Source organism: Balaenoptera ricei, chromosome 3, assembly GCF_028023285.1.
Source record: "Balaenoptera ricei isolate mBalRic1 chromosome 3, mBalRic1.hap2, whole genome shotgun sequence".
Lineage (NCBI taxonomy): Eukaryota > Metazoa > Chordata > Mammalia > Artiodactyla > Balaenopteridae > Balaenoptera > Balaenoptera ricei.
In genome coordinates, this window is record NC_082641.1 from 94958852 (window position 1) to 94976390 (window position 17539).

Genomic DNA, 17539 nt, shown 5'->3' on the forward strand with positions numbered 1-17539 from the left:
TTCCCAATCTTTTTCACTTGCCACACATAGAGAAAAATTTAATATTCATAAGGCATACTGGGGTAAACAGATGAGAATGTCACAGGCCCTACCTGGCTGCCCCAAAGGCTGAGGAGGTCATAACTTGCACGTATGTTGGGAAAGGAAGGAAGGGGTAGAACAGAGACGTCAAATAGATGTCAGTCTGCAGGTCAACTCTAACAGATTGAGGGTGGCTACTGGAGTCCTGCGCTGAGGACTCCAGCCCATCTAGTCTCTGGTTGGGGTGGGGGAAGTTACTGTGATCAAATAGAAATGTCTGTCATGGACACAGGATATGCAACGACAGTAAGTAAGTTATGTTTTGATATTCCTGGATTAGAAATATTAACCTATAAAGACATTCAAAACGTAATAATGGAGACAACTTGCCAAACATATGAAAAGGTGTTCAACCTCACTCATAGCATGAGAAATGAATATTAAAACTATACCATGGTAACACTGTATACCTATCAGACTAGAGAAAAAAATCACAACTTTAAATAATATATTCTGATCATAAAACTGTGATGAAATGGGTCCTCTCATATATTGTTGGTGAAATCATAAATTGCCTATGGAAGACAATTTAGCAATATTCATCACATTTGCAAATTCATATACCTTTGACCCAGCATTTCTACTTCTAGGAATTGTTCCTAAAGATACACTCACACATGTGCAAAATAATGTGAACCTTTGAAACTGCAATTAATTCAGCATTATTTGTTATCACATAAGATTTGCTATAACCTAAATGTCTATCACTAAGGTGCAGGTTAAATAAATGATGGTACACTCCTACAGTGGAATACAATGCAGTAGTACCATGTTCTATGTACTGATAAGGAAAGAACTCCAAGATACACTCTTTTTTAACAAAGGTTTTATATGAAAATGTTAGATATACCCAAAAGTAGAGAATGGTAAACTGACTCCCCTCAGATAGCTTCATATGATATATACCTCATATCACTCTGATTCACTCAACAATTTTACCTTTTTCCTCTCTTGGTTCAGCTACCTTTTCTTATCTTTTCTCTTCCTTTTTTGCTTAAGTATTCCAAAGTAAATCTACTACATTATGTAGTTTCACCCCAACATACTTCAGTGTGCATTTCTAGAGATTATGGATATTTGACGTATATAATTATAATGCCATTATCATGCCTGACAAAATCAATAATTCCTTGGTATCTAGGATATATTCTTAAGTTAAAAAAACAAAACAAAACAAGATGCAGAACAGTGTATACAGTATGCTACCATTTATATAAAAAAGGAACCATCTGAATATGTCTTTTTATTTCCTTATAAGTACATAAAATATCTGTGGAAGGATACACAAGAAACTAAAAATACTGGCTATCTGAGGGGAAGGGGAGTGTTTGAAACAAAGACCTTCCACTGTGGACTCTTTGATATGAACTGATTTTTGAATTATGTGAATGTATAACCTATTCTGAAAATAAAACAATTATATTACAAATGGTGTTCTTTCCTTTGTATCCAATGAGAATTGTTGGATTCAATTTCAACGGATTTTTCTAATACTCTTTCAATGAGTTTTTCTAAAACCTTACAACAGATGAAGGAAGGTTAATCAGTTACAAAACCTACACATACTGATAGACAAGGTATCTATCTATACTGGCGTAATCTACTGGTTTGCTATATATATGGACATTAACCGCCTGGTGGATTACCCTATCTAGAGAGAAACATGACCAGAATTCTTAACCAATTCTATCTAAGGTAATGCATTTTGGAAATTTAAAAAAATTTGTATTTTATCAAATTCTGAGTATTAAAAATACAAGAATTATACAAATACAGTGAGAATTCAATCTCACAAGACTACAGTATGGTATAACTTTTCAAAATTCAAACAGTACACTTTTTATTGGTAGAATTTCTAAACAGACCCAACTGCCACTAATTCTGGTCCAGAGACTCTTTCTTACAAATGACTCCTTTTCTCTTGGTTCCTTAGCAAACTGATTTTGTATAAATTCAAAGCAGTGTTTTTACAAAGCCTCCAACTATAGGATAGGGTTGGGTGTTCTGAATACTAATTATTTTATCTTTACTCATGATATTCATCATATCATATGGTGCTACTGATAATGTTAAACATTCAGTAACTATCACTGGTTATTTTAAAAATACATATACGCTAAAACTTAAAATAAATGCCAACTTCTCAATTATTCTAGTCATAATGTGCAGGATGGATCTGAAAGGGCAGAGACCAAGGAAGGGAAACCAATGAAAAGGCCAATAAAAAAAACTCAAGGGTACAGCACAGACTTTTCATTAAAATTATTCACTCACTCAGAAAGATTTACTAAGTGCTCACCTTGGTTAGTAAAAATGTATTTAATCTGTTACTTGATATATGTGATCTAAAGAAATAACTTTTGTTTTTGTTGATATACACTGTCTCAAAATGGTAAAAATAAATAAATAAAATTTAAATAACTCTACTTAAAATTAACTTTATACTAAATAGTTTATTATCATTTGTCTATTTCACACTTCTCACCTTTCTCTTGTTTTACATCTGAAAGACTAGTGACTAGAATTTCGTAACTTAGTGTGGGATTGAATAGGGTGGAGTAGAATTTTTATACTGTTCACCATAAAATAGCTAGTAATGTTATTTGAAGATAATGTTTTTATACTTACTGATTTTTAAATTTTTCTGCTGTACGTATGAATTCTGCTTTCTTAGTCCGACTAACTTTCTGCTTCCAGTTTTGAAGCTGAAAAGGACGAATTCCACCTGAAGTACCAAAACAGCCATCATTCTGAATAGAAAACAAAAATAAGTTTATCCTCAATAATAAAAGTGGTAGGAGATGAAGGTGGAATTTTTTTCAGAGAAAAACCATCAATGATGGAGTTTCTCAGGGGATAATTTGGGGGCCAATCTTATTTAATTTTTAAAAATGCATTTTGTGGAAGAAGGAATATCTATCTTAAAATGCTAAATTAGTAAGTAAGATATGTAAAGTCTTCAGGGATTTTCAGAAAAAGATCTAATTCTTTCATTCAATCAGTCATTTACCAATATGTATTGAACATTTATGATGTGACAGGTGCTGCACTGGACACTAGAGAAACAATGATAGCCCATGATAATATGGCCCTTGACTTAAAGTCTAGTGAGGGGAACAGACTTAAAAAGAAAAGAGTAAATAAGCAATAAATTTAAAAAAAAAACAAACAACATGGTAAGTGCTATTAAGGAAATAAACAATGTTGAGATGAAGATAATGGGGCAAAGCGTCTTTTTTTTTTCAGTTAGAATGGCCACATAAGGTCTATTTGAGGGGATGATGTTTAAGGAAGAATGGAGCCAGCCATGCCAAAAACTATAGGGAAAGGTGTGCCAGGCAGAGGGACTAGCATGTGCAAAAGCCCTAGAGCAGGAAAAACCTTGGCTAGTTCAAGCAGAGAAAAGGCAACTGTGACACGAGATTAGTAAAGTGCAGAGTAAAGTAGGAGATGAGGATACAGAGGTAGGCAAGTGGCACATCACACCAGCATTTTAAGTCACTAGGGGAGTCTGGATTTTACTGAAGGGTTTAGAGTAGGAGAATGCCACAATACACTTAATTTTTAAAGGAAATCCTTTTGGCTATTTTTTTGAAGAATAAATTGATGGAAGGTGGAGGAGGAGGTGAGGCAAGACTGGAAGCAGGAGAATCAATGAGGCAGGTGACGCAGCAACACAGACAAGGAAGAATGGTGTTCAGGGCTACCAGGGTGATGGTGAAGATTAAAAGTAAGAAGACTAAATATATCTGGGAGGTATAACCAAGAGGAATTGCTGACAGCCTGGATGTGGGAAATAAAGAAAAAAGGAAACAAGCCTTTAAATTTCGAGAAGCAAGCAAGAATAAAGTAATGAATTTAGGGAATACTTCTAAAATTGAGATATAATCCACATACCATAAAATGTATACATAAAGTTTGCAATTCAGTGGTTTTTAGTATATTCACAAAGTCGTGCAACTATCAACACTATCTAGTACCAGAATATTTCCATCATACCAAAAAGAAACCCCATACTCATTAAGCAGTCACTCCCCATACCCCTAGGCAGCCATTAATCTATTTTCCAACTCTATGGATTTGCCTATTCTGGACAATTAATATAAACAGGATCATACAATATGCAAACTTTCTGTCTGGTTTCTTTCACTCAGTATAATTTTTTTAAAATTTATTTAATGTATTTATTTATTTTTGGCTGCGTTGGATTGTTGTTGTTGCGCGGGCTTTCTCTAGTTGCGGGGAGCGGGGGCTACTCTTTGTTGTGGTGCGCGGGCTTCTCATTGCGGTGGCTTCTCTTGTTGCGGAGCACGGGCTCTAGGCGCGTGGGCTTCAGTAGTTGTGGCTCGCGGGGTCTAGGGTGCAGGCTCAGTAGTTGCAGCGCACGGGCTTAGCTGCTCCGTGGCATGTGGGATCTTCCTGGACCAGGGATTGAACCCGTGTCCCCTGCATTGGCAGGCGGACTCTCAACCACTGAGCCACCAGGGAAGTCCCTAGTATAATGTTTTTTAAGATTCATCCACGTTGTACCATGAATCTGTACTTCATTCCTTTTTATGGCTAAGTCATATTCCATACGGATCTAGCATATTTTGTTTATCTACTCATCAGTTAATGGACAATGGGGTTACTTTCACTATTTGGTCAATACGAATAATGCTACTAAGAACATTTGTGTACAAGTTTAAGTATGAATATATGTTTTCAATTTTCTTGGGTATATACCTAGCAGTGGAATTTCTGGATCATAGGTAACTCTTTTTTACTTTCCCATTTAAAATTTTCGTGTTTTTTTTTTTTTTTAAGCTCTAAGCATTCTTATAAGTCCCTTATCAGATAAATGATCTGCAAATATTTTCACCAATTCTGAGTTGCCTTTTCACTTCCCTGATAATGTCTTTTGAAGCACAAAATTTTGAAAAAGTGCCAAACTGTTTTCCACACTGGCTGCACCATTTTACATTCCCAACAGCACTATATGGGGGTTCCAGTTTCTTCACATCCTCACCGACACTTGTTATTGTCTATCTTTTTTACTACAGTCATCCTAATAGATGTGAAATGGTATCTCACAGTGGTTTTTCATTAGTCCATAATGACTAATGATACTGAGCATCTTTCCATGTACTTATTGGCTATTTCTTTGGAGGAATATCTACTTATATCCTTCCCTATTTTTAAAATTGGGTTGTGTTTTTATTTTTGAGTTGTAAGAGTTATTTACATATTTTAGATATGTCCTTATCAAAATATGATTTGTAAATATTTTCTCCCATTCTCTGAGCTGTCTTTTCACCTTCTTGATAATGTCCTTTGAAGCACAGAGTTTTAAATTTTGATGAAGTCCAATTTATTTTATCTTCAGTTGCTTGTGCATTAGATGTCATATAGAAGACACCATTACCTAATTAAAGGTCATGAGGACTTACATCTAAGTTTTCTTCTAAGAGTTTTACAGTTTTATCTCTCACATTTAGGTTTCTAATCCATTTTGAGTTAATTTTTATATGTGGTGTGTGGGAGAAGTCCAACTTCACTCTTTTGTATGTGAATACACCATCTGTTGAAAAGACCATTCTTTCCTTATTGAATTATATTAGCACCCTTGTTGAAAATCAATTGCCCACAAATGTAACGGTTTACTCTTAACTCTCACTGGTATGTCTATCCTTGTGCCAGTACCATACTGTTTGATTACTGTCGCTTCATATTCAATTCTGAAATTAAGAAGTGGGAGTTCTCCAACTTTGTTCTTTTTCAAGATTGTTTTGACTATTTTGGGTCCCTTGAATTTCCCATATGAATTTTAGGATCAGATTGACAGTTTCTGCAAAAAAAACAAAAAAAAGGCAGCTGAGATTCTGATAGGGATTGCATTGAATCAATTTGGGGAGTACTACCATCTCACGAATATTAAGTCTTCATATTCATGAACACAAAACGTTCGTTTAGGTAGGTTTTCTTTAATTTCTCTCAATGATGTTTCTGAGTTTTCGAAACATATGTTTCAAAAACTTAAACGTGTTGCACTTCTTTTGCTAAATTCATTCCTATGTATTTTATTCTTCGTTATACTATGGAATATTAAATTTTTTTAATTGAAGTATAGTTGATTTACAGTATTGTGTTAGTTTAGATGTACAGCAAAATGATTCTTACATTTTTTTCACATTCTTTTCAATTATAGGTTATTACAAGATATTGAATATAATTCCCTGTGCTATACAGTAAATCTCTGTTGTTTATCCATTTTATATATAGTGGTACGTATCTATTAATTCCATACTCCTAATTTATCCCTGCTCCCCCTCTTTCCCCTTTGGTAACCATACTTTTTTTGTTGTTTTTGTTTTTTCTGTGAGTCTGTTTCTGTCTTGTAAAAATTCATCTGTATTATTTTCTAGATTCTGCATATAAGCGATATCATATACTATTTGTCTTTCTCTGTCTTACTTCACTCAGTATGATAATCTCTAGGTCCATCTGTGTTGCTGCAAATGGCAATATTTCATTCTTTTTTATTGCTGAGTAATACTCCAAAATGGCATTATTTTCTTAATTTCATTTTTGAATGGTCCATTACTACTGTATAGAAGTACAACTGATTTTTGTACATTGCTCTTGTTTCCTGCAAGTTCCTGCAAACAGCTGAACTTGTTTATTAGCTCTAATAGTTTTTTTGGAGGATTAGTTAGGATTTTTTATATACAAGATCATGTCATCTGCAAATAAGGATAGTTTTATTTCTTCTTTTCCAATCTGAATGCTTTTTGTTTTTCTTGCCTAGTTGCCTGGCTAGAATCTCCAGTGAATAAAGTGGTGAGAGTGGATATTCTTGTCTTATTCCTGATCTTATGGGGAAGTCTTCAATCTTTCGTCATTAAGTATTATGTTAAAGGTTGGTGTTTCATAGATGCCTTTATCAGGCAGAGGAGTTTCCTTCTATCGCTAACTTGTCGAATATTTTTATCATGAAAGAGTGCTGGATTTTTTCAGTTGCTGTTTCTGCATCTATTGAGATGATCATATGGTTTTTGTCCTTTATTCTATTAATAAATTCCATTATGTTGATTGATTTTCATATGCCTGGAATAAATCCCAACTAATCATGGTGTAAAATCCTCCCCTATGTTGTTAGGTTTGGCTTGATAGTGTTTTGTTGAGAATCTTTGCATTTGTATGCATAAGAGATACTGATCTGTTATTTTCTTTCTTGTGATGTCTAATTTTGGTATCAAGGTAACAATGGCCTTATAGAATGAGTTGAGAAGTGTTCCCTTCTCTATTTTACGAAAGAAATTTGTTATGAACAAAAAAACCCTGACATTTATATTTACCTCTACATTTGTCTTTACTATTATATATTATAAATGTTTATATATACCTTTATTATAATATTACCTTATATTATCATACATTACCTTTATTATTATATACCTTTACATTATACTGACTTTTATATTTACCTCTATATTTACCTTTACCAGTACTCTTTATTGATATTATTCTTCATTTGGATTTGAATTATTACCTAGTATCTTTTTACTTTTGCTCGAAGGACTTCCTTTAGTATTCCTTGTAGGGCAGATATGCTGGCAATGAATCCTCTCAGTTTTTTAAAATCTGGGATTGTCTAAATTTCTCCATTTTTTTCACTAAAGATTTTTACATTTTACTTGAGAAATGTGTGCAGAGAATACAATTTTTAAAAATTTGTTCATTAGTTTATAAGTATAATATAATCTTGATCATATGGGGAAATTATGTTTAGCTGAGGAAAATACGCTCCAATTCTGAGAAATACTATACAGCTGACCCTTGAACAATACAGATTTGAAGCAGGTGCACTTATACACAGATTTTTTCCAATAAATATACTGGAAAAAATTTTGGAGATTTGTGACAATTTGAAAAAACAGACGAATCACACAGCCTAGAAATATCAAAAAAATTAAGAAAAAGTTAGGTATGTCATGAATGCATGAAATATATGTAGATACTAGTCTATCCCTACATAGGCATAAGGTGAGTGATAGTCATATAAAATTAATAACGTGTTAGTTTTCTTACTGTTTTATAACTTTGCTTTCAAAGAATTACATTACCGTACAGTATGCTTTTCTCTCTCTTAATTGGAGAAAGTGCCTAGCAGCCTATCATCACAGGTAAGTGGTTTTTGAAAAAAATGGAACAATGTTCCCAGTGTTACATTATGAATATGATGATAATATTGTATGTCATAAAAATTTTATAATGATTCATTCGTGTACAGGCTAGGCTATTGTGAAGCAAACATATCGACTATATTAGGCTACCATAAAGCAATCATATTGCTGCTTCTTCATTATCAGTGCATGGACCATTATATTTGTAAATAAATATGAATTTCTTCTTCACATTATGTTTTCATTTTTGATGTCTAGTGTTAGTAATATGTACAACATCTATAGTGTTTTTTTTTTTAATTTTATTTTTATTTAATTTTATTTTTATTTATGGCTGTGTTGGGTCTTCGTTTCTGTGCAAGGGCTTTCTCTAGTTGCGGCAAGTGGGGGCCACTCTTCATCGCGGTGCGCGGGCCTCTCACTATCGCGGCCTCTCTTATTGCGGAGCACAGGCTCCAGACGCGCAGGCTCAGTAATTGTGGCTCACGGGCCCAGCCGCTCCGCGGCATGTGGGATCCTCCCAGACCAGGGCTCGAACCCGTGTCCCCTGCATTGGCAGGCAGATTCTCAACCACTGAGCCACCAGGGAAGCCCTATAGTGTTTTGTATATGACAATACTGATGTAGATACTGACTGGCAATTCATCTTATAAACAAATCATGTAAACTTACAGTATCGATAAGTACAGTACAGTACTGTTAATGTATTTTTGCCTCCTTATGATTTTCTTAGTAACATTTTACTTTCTCTAGCCTATTTAATTGTAACAATACAGTATAATGACTTACAAAATATGTGTTAATTGACCAAAAGATCAACAGTAGGCTATTAGTAGTTAGGTTTTTGAGGAGTCAAAAGCTATATATAGATTTCTGACTATGCAGGGGTTGGTGCCTCTAACCCTCGTGTTGTTTAAGGGTCAAGTGCACTTACTTGTTCTAGTTATGTGAATTCCAGGGATGTGGACTTCTAGGAGAATTTACATGGGAGCCAATAGAGGACCTGTGCATATGTATTCAATTTTCCATAGTCTACCATTATCCATTATATTTTACTGCCATTATATTTTGGGGACAATAGAGTGAAGATGTCCTTATAATTAGTGGCAGCAAATTTTGTAACCTAGGTTTCCATTTTATATGTTTTTTATGAAAAGTAACTTGGCAAACAATAAAGTCTTTGGGTTTTACTATGCTGTAAGAGATAATACTATCTATATTTTTAACAAATCAACTCACTTAGAGCTTGAGTTAGCATGTTGCATTGGCAGAAACACTATGCTGGAAACAGAGCATCTATTGAGATGTATATCTGATAACAGAAATCAAGGCAAATTATTTAATATCTTTAAGTCTCAACTTTATTTTTAAAGTTATTTTTATGAAAATATTTTATTAGATAAACTCTAAGCTCCCTTTGAATTCCAATCTCCTTTGATATTTAAATTGAGATATAATTGACATATAACATTATATTAGTTTCAGATGTACAATATAATTCAATATTTGTATATATTGCAAAATGCTCACCACAAGTCTAGTTAGCATCCATTACCAGAGTTACAAAATGTTTTTCTTGTGATGAGAACTTTTTAGATCTACTCTCTTAGCAACTACTGTTAACTAGTCACCATGCTGTACATTACATCCCCAGGACTTATTTATTTTATAACTAAGTTTGTACCTTTTGACTACCTTTATCCATTTTGCCCAGCCCCTATCCCCTGCCTCTGGCAACCACCAACCTGTTCTTTGTACCTATGAGTTTAATTTTTTTTTTAGATTCCACATTTAAGTGAGATCATATGGTATTTGTCTTTCTCTGTCTGACTTATTTCACTTGACATAATGTCCTCAAGGTCCATCCACATTTTTGTAAATGGCAAGATTTCCTTCTTTTTATGGCCGAATAGTATTCCAGTGGTGTGTGTGTGTATCATATTTTCTTTATCCATTCATCATTAGTGGTCACAGGTTGCTTCCATTTCTTGGCTATTGTATATAATGCTACAGTGAACACTGGGGTGCATGTATCTTTCAAGTTAGTGTTTTCATTTCCTTCAGATAAATACCCAGAATCGGAATTGCTGGATCATATCGTAGTTCTATTTTTAATTTTTTGAGGAACCCCCATACTGTTTTCCAGAGCGTCTAAACCAATTTATATCCCTACCAACAGTGCACAAGGGTTCACTTTTCTCCACATCCTCACCAACACTTGTTATTTCTCGTCCCTTTGATAACAGCTATTCTAAAAAGTGCAGTTTTGATTTGCATTTCCCTGATGATTAATGATGCTGAGCATCTTTTCAAGTACCTGTTGGTCATCTGTATGTCTTCTTGAGGAAAATGTTTATTCAGTTCCTTTGCCCATTTTCCAATCTGATTTTTTTTCTGCTATTGAGTTGTACGAGTATATACTTTGGATATTAACTCCTTATATGATTTGCAAATGTTTTCTCTCATTCAGTAGGCTGTCTTTTCATTTTGTTGATGTTCCCTTTGCTGTGCAGAATCTTTTTAGTTTGATGTAGTCTCCTTCATTTTTAGACAATTATTTTTCTGGACACAGAATTCTTGGTTGAGAGTCCTTTTCTTTCAGCATTTTGACTATGTCTATCATTCCATGCCTTTGGAGTCCAAGGTGTCTGTTGAGAAACCAGTATTTACTGAGGATCCCTTGTATATGTTGAGTTGCTTCTCTGTTGGTGCTTTCAAGATTTTCTTTTTGTCTTTGTCTTTTCTACAGTTTGATTATGACATGTCTAGGTATGGATCTCTTTGAGTTTATTCTACTTGGAGTTCACTGAGTTCCAACGATGTGTAGATTCATATTTCACCCATCATTTCTTCAAATATTCTTTTCCCCCCTTTTCTCTTTCCTCTCCTTCTGGGACTCTCATTAGCTGTGACACTTGATGGTATCTCACAGGTCTCTAAGGCTCTGTTCATTTTTCTTCATTCTTTTTTTCTTTCTGTTCCTCAGTCTGGATAATCTGAATTGACCTATCTTCTGGCAGCTCAAATCTAGTGTTGAGTCCCTCTAGTGAATTGAGTTCTTGTATTTTTTAACTCCAAAATTTCTATTTGATTCTTTTATTATAATTTTTCTCTTTATAGATATTTTCTATTTGGTGAGACACCATTCTCATAGTTTGTTTTATTTCTTTAGAAATGGTTTCCTTTAGATTTTTGAACATATTGAAAGTAGATGATTTTAAGTCTTTGTCTATTATGTCCAACATTTGGTCATCTTAAGGGACAATTTCTTTTTACTGTTCTTTTTTCTTTTTAATTCTTCTGTGTGTGGACCATACTTTCTTGTTTCTTTGCATATCTCATAATTTGTCTGTCAAATACTCAACACTTTAAATAATATAATGTGGCAACTCTGAAAATGAGATTCTTTCCCCTCTCCAAGGTTTGTTGTTGTCACTGTTTGTTTAGTCATTTTTCTGAACCAATTCCGTAAAGTCTGTATTCTTTGTTTGTGTGGCACTGAAATCCCTGTTTCGTTAGCTTAGTTGTCAGTGAACAACTGGTTGGTCAAAGATTTTCTTAGATGTCTTGAACCAATTAAGTCCCCAGTCTTTGCTGAGGTGGTCTGAGTACATGCTGGAGCGTGCCATCAGTACTTGGGCAAGCAGTTTAAAACTCTACTTTAGCCTTCACTACCTGTTGCACAGAGTTTCAAGACCAGCCAAAGGTGAGAGCTCAGGCCTCTGGTTGCATTCATTTCCTATCACTACTATAACAAACTTACCAAAAATTAGTTTACCACAAACTTAGAGGCTTAAACAACACAAATTTATTCTCTTACAATTCTGGAGGTCAAGTCTAAGATTAAGGTGTTGGTAGGATTGTGTTCTTTCTGGAGATTCAGAGGAGAATTTATTACTTCCTTACCTTTTTTTCAGCTTTTAGAGGCCACCTTCATTCCTTGGCTCATGGCCCCTTCCTCACATAACTTCACCCTCTTGCTTCCACTGTTACCTCTCCTACTGGTTCTGATCCTCCTGCTTCCCTCTTACAAGGACCTTTGTGAATATATTGGCCCACCCAGATAAACTCCCCATCTCAAGATCCTCAACTTAATCATATCTGCAAAGTTCCTTCAATCATGTAAGGTCACATAGTCACAGGTGCTGGGGATTAGGATGTGACTATCCTTGAGGGGGGAGGTGGATTCTGCACTCTACCACATACACACAGCCCTATTCATGTGTGTGATCTTCTAGAGGAAATCCATTTTGAGTAATCATTTAAAGTCAGAAAAGTAATGTGCTTATTACTGAAGGACCACTCCAGGCAGCCAAATGCCATAAAATACAAGTCATCACAGGAAGGGCACTAGAAACAAAACAAACAGAAGACACAGCTCTATCTTGGTACAACCAGAACATACACTAGTGTGATACTGCTAGAGATACTTCAAAAAAGTTATAATTCAGCTGCTGAAAAGATAAAAAGGGAAAAGGCATCTGAGAGGACAATCAAGAGATTCATAGTCTTCGGCCTTGAAAGGCAATGGCTGAGGAGAATTATGAACAAATAATATACAAGTATTAAAATGCATAGATAGGGTACATTATTTCTTTTCAAAATGAATGAGAAATTTATGGGATTCCACACTCTATGGAGGTTGTAAAATAAAACACAATATAAAATAGTTCTAAAACTTCAAAGATAATTATTCCAAAATAATTTAAGGGAACAGTTATGGACTGAATTATCACCCCCCAAATTCACAGGTTGAGGCCTTAGATTTGGAGGAAGTCATTAAGGTTAAATGGGATCATAAGGATAGAGTCCTAATCCATTAGGACTGGTGTCCTTATAAAAAGAGGAAGAGACACCAGAAAACTCTCTCTCTCTGCGTGTGCACATGTGAGGACACAGCAAGAAGGTGACTGTCTACAAGCCAGAAACCAACCCTGACAGCACCTTGATCTTGGACTTCCCAGCCTGCAAAATGGTAAAAAAGTAAATTTCTGTCATTTAAGCCATTCAGTCTGTGGTATTTTGTTATGGAAGCCCTAGCAGGCTAATATAGGAACTCCAGATATTTTGGAGGACATCTCTAATATCATGAGGAAAATTATCTCTTCTCAGGAAAACATTAGTTGGTTTCACTGTTAGAATCAATAGGAATACTCATTCATGAAATCCTATGACAAATATCCAAGTTCAGTGCGAGGCTGTAGAATTTGAGTGTACAGTGCGTATGTGTGTGTGTCTGTGTGTATGTGTATGTGGTACGTTGGGGGGAATACACAGAGGGATAACACATAGTTAAACTCCTCAAAAAGCAGTATGGTACAGTAGAGATTCTAATTGTTTTCTTTTTTTTTTAAACCCAAACACCCTTGAGAAATTCTACCTCGCTACTGCTGTGACTGTCAACCATGAGGCTCTGCCCTCCCTAAACTAGTGAGAGGGTATAAAGTGGGGTGTCTCAACCTCAGCACTACGGATATTTTTGACCAGGTAATTTTTTTGCGGGGGGAGCTGTCCTTTGGCCTGTACCCACTAGATGCTAGGAGCACACACAAACACCCCACAGTCCACCTGCAGCTGTGACAACCAAAACTGTCTCCAGACATTGCTGAATGTGAGAAACCGATGTCACAGTTGAAACAGCTCCACAGGTGATTCTGATCCAACACCAAGGAAGGCAAACCTCTGAGAATCACTGTAGTAGGCAAGAGTGTGCATCAATAACAGTATTAGGCAACTTGTGAGAAATGCAAACCAGGAGGTAAAACATGGTTATAAGAATTTAGAGAACAAATCATTTTCAACTAAAGTAAGCCAGAAAGGTTTCATGGAGAGAGCCACCAAGAGGGCTAAAACACTAGGGCCATACATTTAAAAAAATATTTTTAAAGTATTTAAAATATATCTGAAAAAAATATATATCTATTATGTATTTTTCTGTATTTTATATTTTTTTCCTGAGACATCTGGGCCAGAGTTAGAATAATAAAAAGAAATACAGAGGATGTGTGAGAAAATTTGTCTGAGGTGGAATTTCCTGAATTTCTTGAAACAGGTAAAGACACTGTATTTCCTTAGAGGAAGAAAATGATAGAAGCTGTCCTCAGCTCCCAACAGCCTGCTTTAAGGTTTGGACTAAGCCACAATTATTTAATGAGCATCTACTATGTTCCTGGACTAAAGAGGCACAGCTTTTGGTGCTGGGAATACAAGAGTGAATAAACTTCCAAAAGTTTCTTCCCTCATAGAGGGCAGGGTTTACGTTCCCAGGCAGGGTGGAGAAAAATTAAAAAGTAAGCATAAAATATGTAATATATTATATGGTAATAAGTGCTATGGAGAAAAACAAAACCAGAAAAGACAACAGGGCGTGCTGGGAAGGGGGATTCAGTAAGGGGAGGTCAAGGAAAGAATCACTGAGCTGATGGCATTTGAACAAAGATATCTGAAGGTGGTGATGGTGCTGGCCATGAGACCATGAGGAAAGAGATTCCAAGCAGAGGGAACAGCAACTGCAAAAATCCTGAGGGAGAAGTGTGCTCCACCTGTCTGAAGGACCACCAGGAAGCCAGTATGGCTGCAGGAGACTCAGGGCAGGGGACTGGGGATGAGGTGACAGGGAGGTGGTAGGGGCAGCTCAGAGGCCCTGTGGACCACGGTAAAAACGTTTGCTTTTACTCTGAGGGATCTGAGCAGACAAGTGTCATTATTGGACTCAATCATCTGACTGTTGAGAATATTTCAGGAAGGCAAGAGTGGAAGAAGAGAAACCAACTAGGAAAGTATTTCTGCTGGGGGAGAAATGATGGTGTGGACCACCATGTGAGGTGGTGAGAAGAGTGGGATTCTGCACTTATTCCTTAGGTAGAGCAGACGGGAACTGCCCATGCTCTGGGGTGTGGGCTGTGAGAGAAGGAGAGGAGTCAAGATCTTTGACCTGAGCAGCTGGATCCAACAATTCTCCTTGGGGGATCCTCTGGTCCTCACTGCAGAGAAACGGGTCCTGAGAAGATCTCTGGCAGCCTCAGACCATCCCATGTTTGACTCCTCCTTGTATTCCCAGCGCTGATACAATAATACAGCAGCCACCAGTCACTGGGCACCGAATCTCTCTCCAACCAAGCATTGTACCAGGGGCTTCCCAGACAATGTGCACGGCTCGGGAAGGTGCATATTATCAGTTCCAACGTTTCGAGAAGAAACTGAGTCACCGAGAGGTTAAATATGTTCCTATCACACGCTAGGAAGAGGCAGAGCCAGCGTTTCCACCCAGATCTTCCTCCACTCCAAAACCACAAGAGAGGCGGCTCCGTAAAAGCAGTTAAACGCACAAGCGAACAAAGCGAAACGCTGGCGTGTGCCAGGCCCCGAGCAAAGGGAGGCTAACACCGCGCCTCCCGCCTCCCGGGGCCGCGCTACAGAGCACACCTGTTCAGCCTGGGGCCCCGTCCAGCCTCCGGCGCCTGCAGCTCCCCGGCCCACGTCTGCCTCCTCCATTTACCTGTTGCGGCACAGGCGTTGCTCCCACGCGGGTCCCGGTGGCCGCGCCCGCCCCCGCCACACTCCCCGCTACAGCTGTGGCCGCCGCCGCCACCACGACCGTCGTCAGGGCGGCCATTTTTCCACGCCGAGCCGCTCGGTGCGCTGCGGCCCCCCCAGGCCTGGGGTGGAGGGGTTCGGGCGTGGAGAGAGCCTGGCTCCGCCGGGGCGGCAGGGCTCCCCCGGGCGGGAGAGCGCCGCCGAGATGTGGGACGGGGCCGGAGCGCAGGGCGGGGCGGGAGTGCAGGGCGGAGGTGGGCCGCGGTGCAAGGCGGGGCGGGGTCGGGATCAGGGCGGGGCCCGAGCGCGGGCGGGAGCGCGGGCCGGTGGCGGGCTCGGCTTCGCTGTGCTCTGCGGCGCGGTTGTATTACAGTGCACGTTATCTACTCTTTATTTGGCAAAAAATCTTTCTCCCCGGCCCCTGTCCCTTAACCGCCGGGAAAATTCATTGTTTTTCACTGTCCTACTTAAATTTATTAGTGTTATATATAGATATATGATATACATAGATATCTATACATCCATAGAGAGATATACTTTACATAATAGAACTTCTTTCTAGGTTTCTGCTAAGTTCTGGTGAAACTGAGTCTAAATGAAAAAACATTATTGATGAGCCTGAACGACAGACCATATTTCACATTTTCAAACAAAACAGAGCATGCCCGGGCTTCCCTGGTGGCGCAGTGGTTGGGAGTCCGCCTGCCAATGCAGGGGACACGGGTTCGAGCCCTGGTCTGGGAGGATCCCACGTGCCGCGGAGCAGCTAGGCCCGTGAGCCACAACTACTGAGCCTGCGCTCTGGAGCCCGCGAGCCACAGCTACGGAAGCCCGTGCGTCTGGAGCCTGTGCTCTGCAGCAGAGAGAGGTCACTGCAATGAGAGGCCCGCGCACCGCAACGAAGAGTGGCCCCCGCTCGCCGCAACTGGGGAAAGCCCACGCACAGCAACAGGGACCCAACACAGCCAAAAATAAATAAATTAAATAAATAAATTTATTAAAAAAAAAAAAAAACAGAGCATGCCCTACACTATCAGGTATCAGATGTCACAGGGATGTCACACTCCTAGGACTTGGCCATTGAGAAGAGAGACTCCAAAGATACAGTGTTGGGAAGGTGGCAAAGAGCCAGAGATGACTCCTGCAGTCAAGGCATTGGAAACCAGTGGCAATTCAGCTGATTTGTGGATGCATTGCGTTTTCCTCCTTTAAACGAATGTATTCATCCATTCATCGATTCATTAATTCAATCAATATCCAGCTGCTACTATATGCCAGACCTTGAAAATTAACTGTTGAATTAGACACACACACGAAGTTCCTTCTCTCCAAACTTCTACCAGGGAATTCAAACAAGTAAACAAACAGGGTATTTATCGAGCACTTACTTTGTGCCAGCACTGTTCTAAACAATCTAGTGAAGTAGGTACTATTATCATTTTCATTTCATGGATAATGTTAAGTAACACAAGACCATATACAAGTAGGAACTGGGATACAAGCCTAGCTGGCCTAACTCCAGAGACCATCCTGGTAGAGACGTTGAACAGGCAGATGGAGCCCAGGAAAGAGACTAGAGCTAAATAATGAATTTGATCTTCATCTCCATGTAGAAAACATCTTAAAAGACTGAATGAGATCACTCAGGGAGAGTATAAATTGAAGTCTGGGAACTGAGGCCTAGAGCCCTCCAACACAGATGACACAGACAGGAGGAGTTGATAGGAGAGGTCTGTGAGAAGGGAGGAAAGCCGGAA

The 17539-nt window shown here is 38.1% G+C and overlaps 1 protein-coding gene across 2 annotated transcripts in view; it reads right to left on the reverse strand.

Annotated features, from left to right (window-relative positions):
- Positions 1-16013, reverse strand: part of CCDC112 (coiled-coil domain containing 112) — a 31445-nt gene extending 15432 nt beyond the window's left edge. For both annotated transcript variants that reach the window (XM_059919417.1, XM_059919416.1), the window contains exons 1-2: positions 15745-16013; positions 2710-2831 (exon numbers count right to left, since the gene is read on the reverse strand). In XM_059919417.1, coding sequence (XP_059775400.1) covers positions 2710-2831; positions 15745-15861 — 239 coding nt within the window. In that variant the 5' untranslated portion in view covers positions 15862-16013. The remainder of the gene's footprint in view (positions 1-2709; positions 2832-15744) is intronic.
- Positions 16014-17539: the final 1526 nt, after the last annotated feature.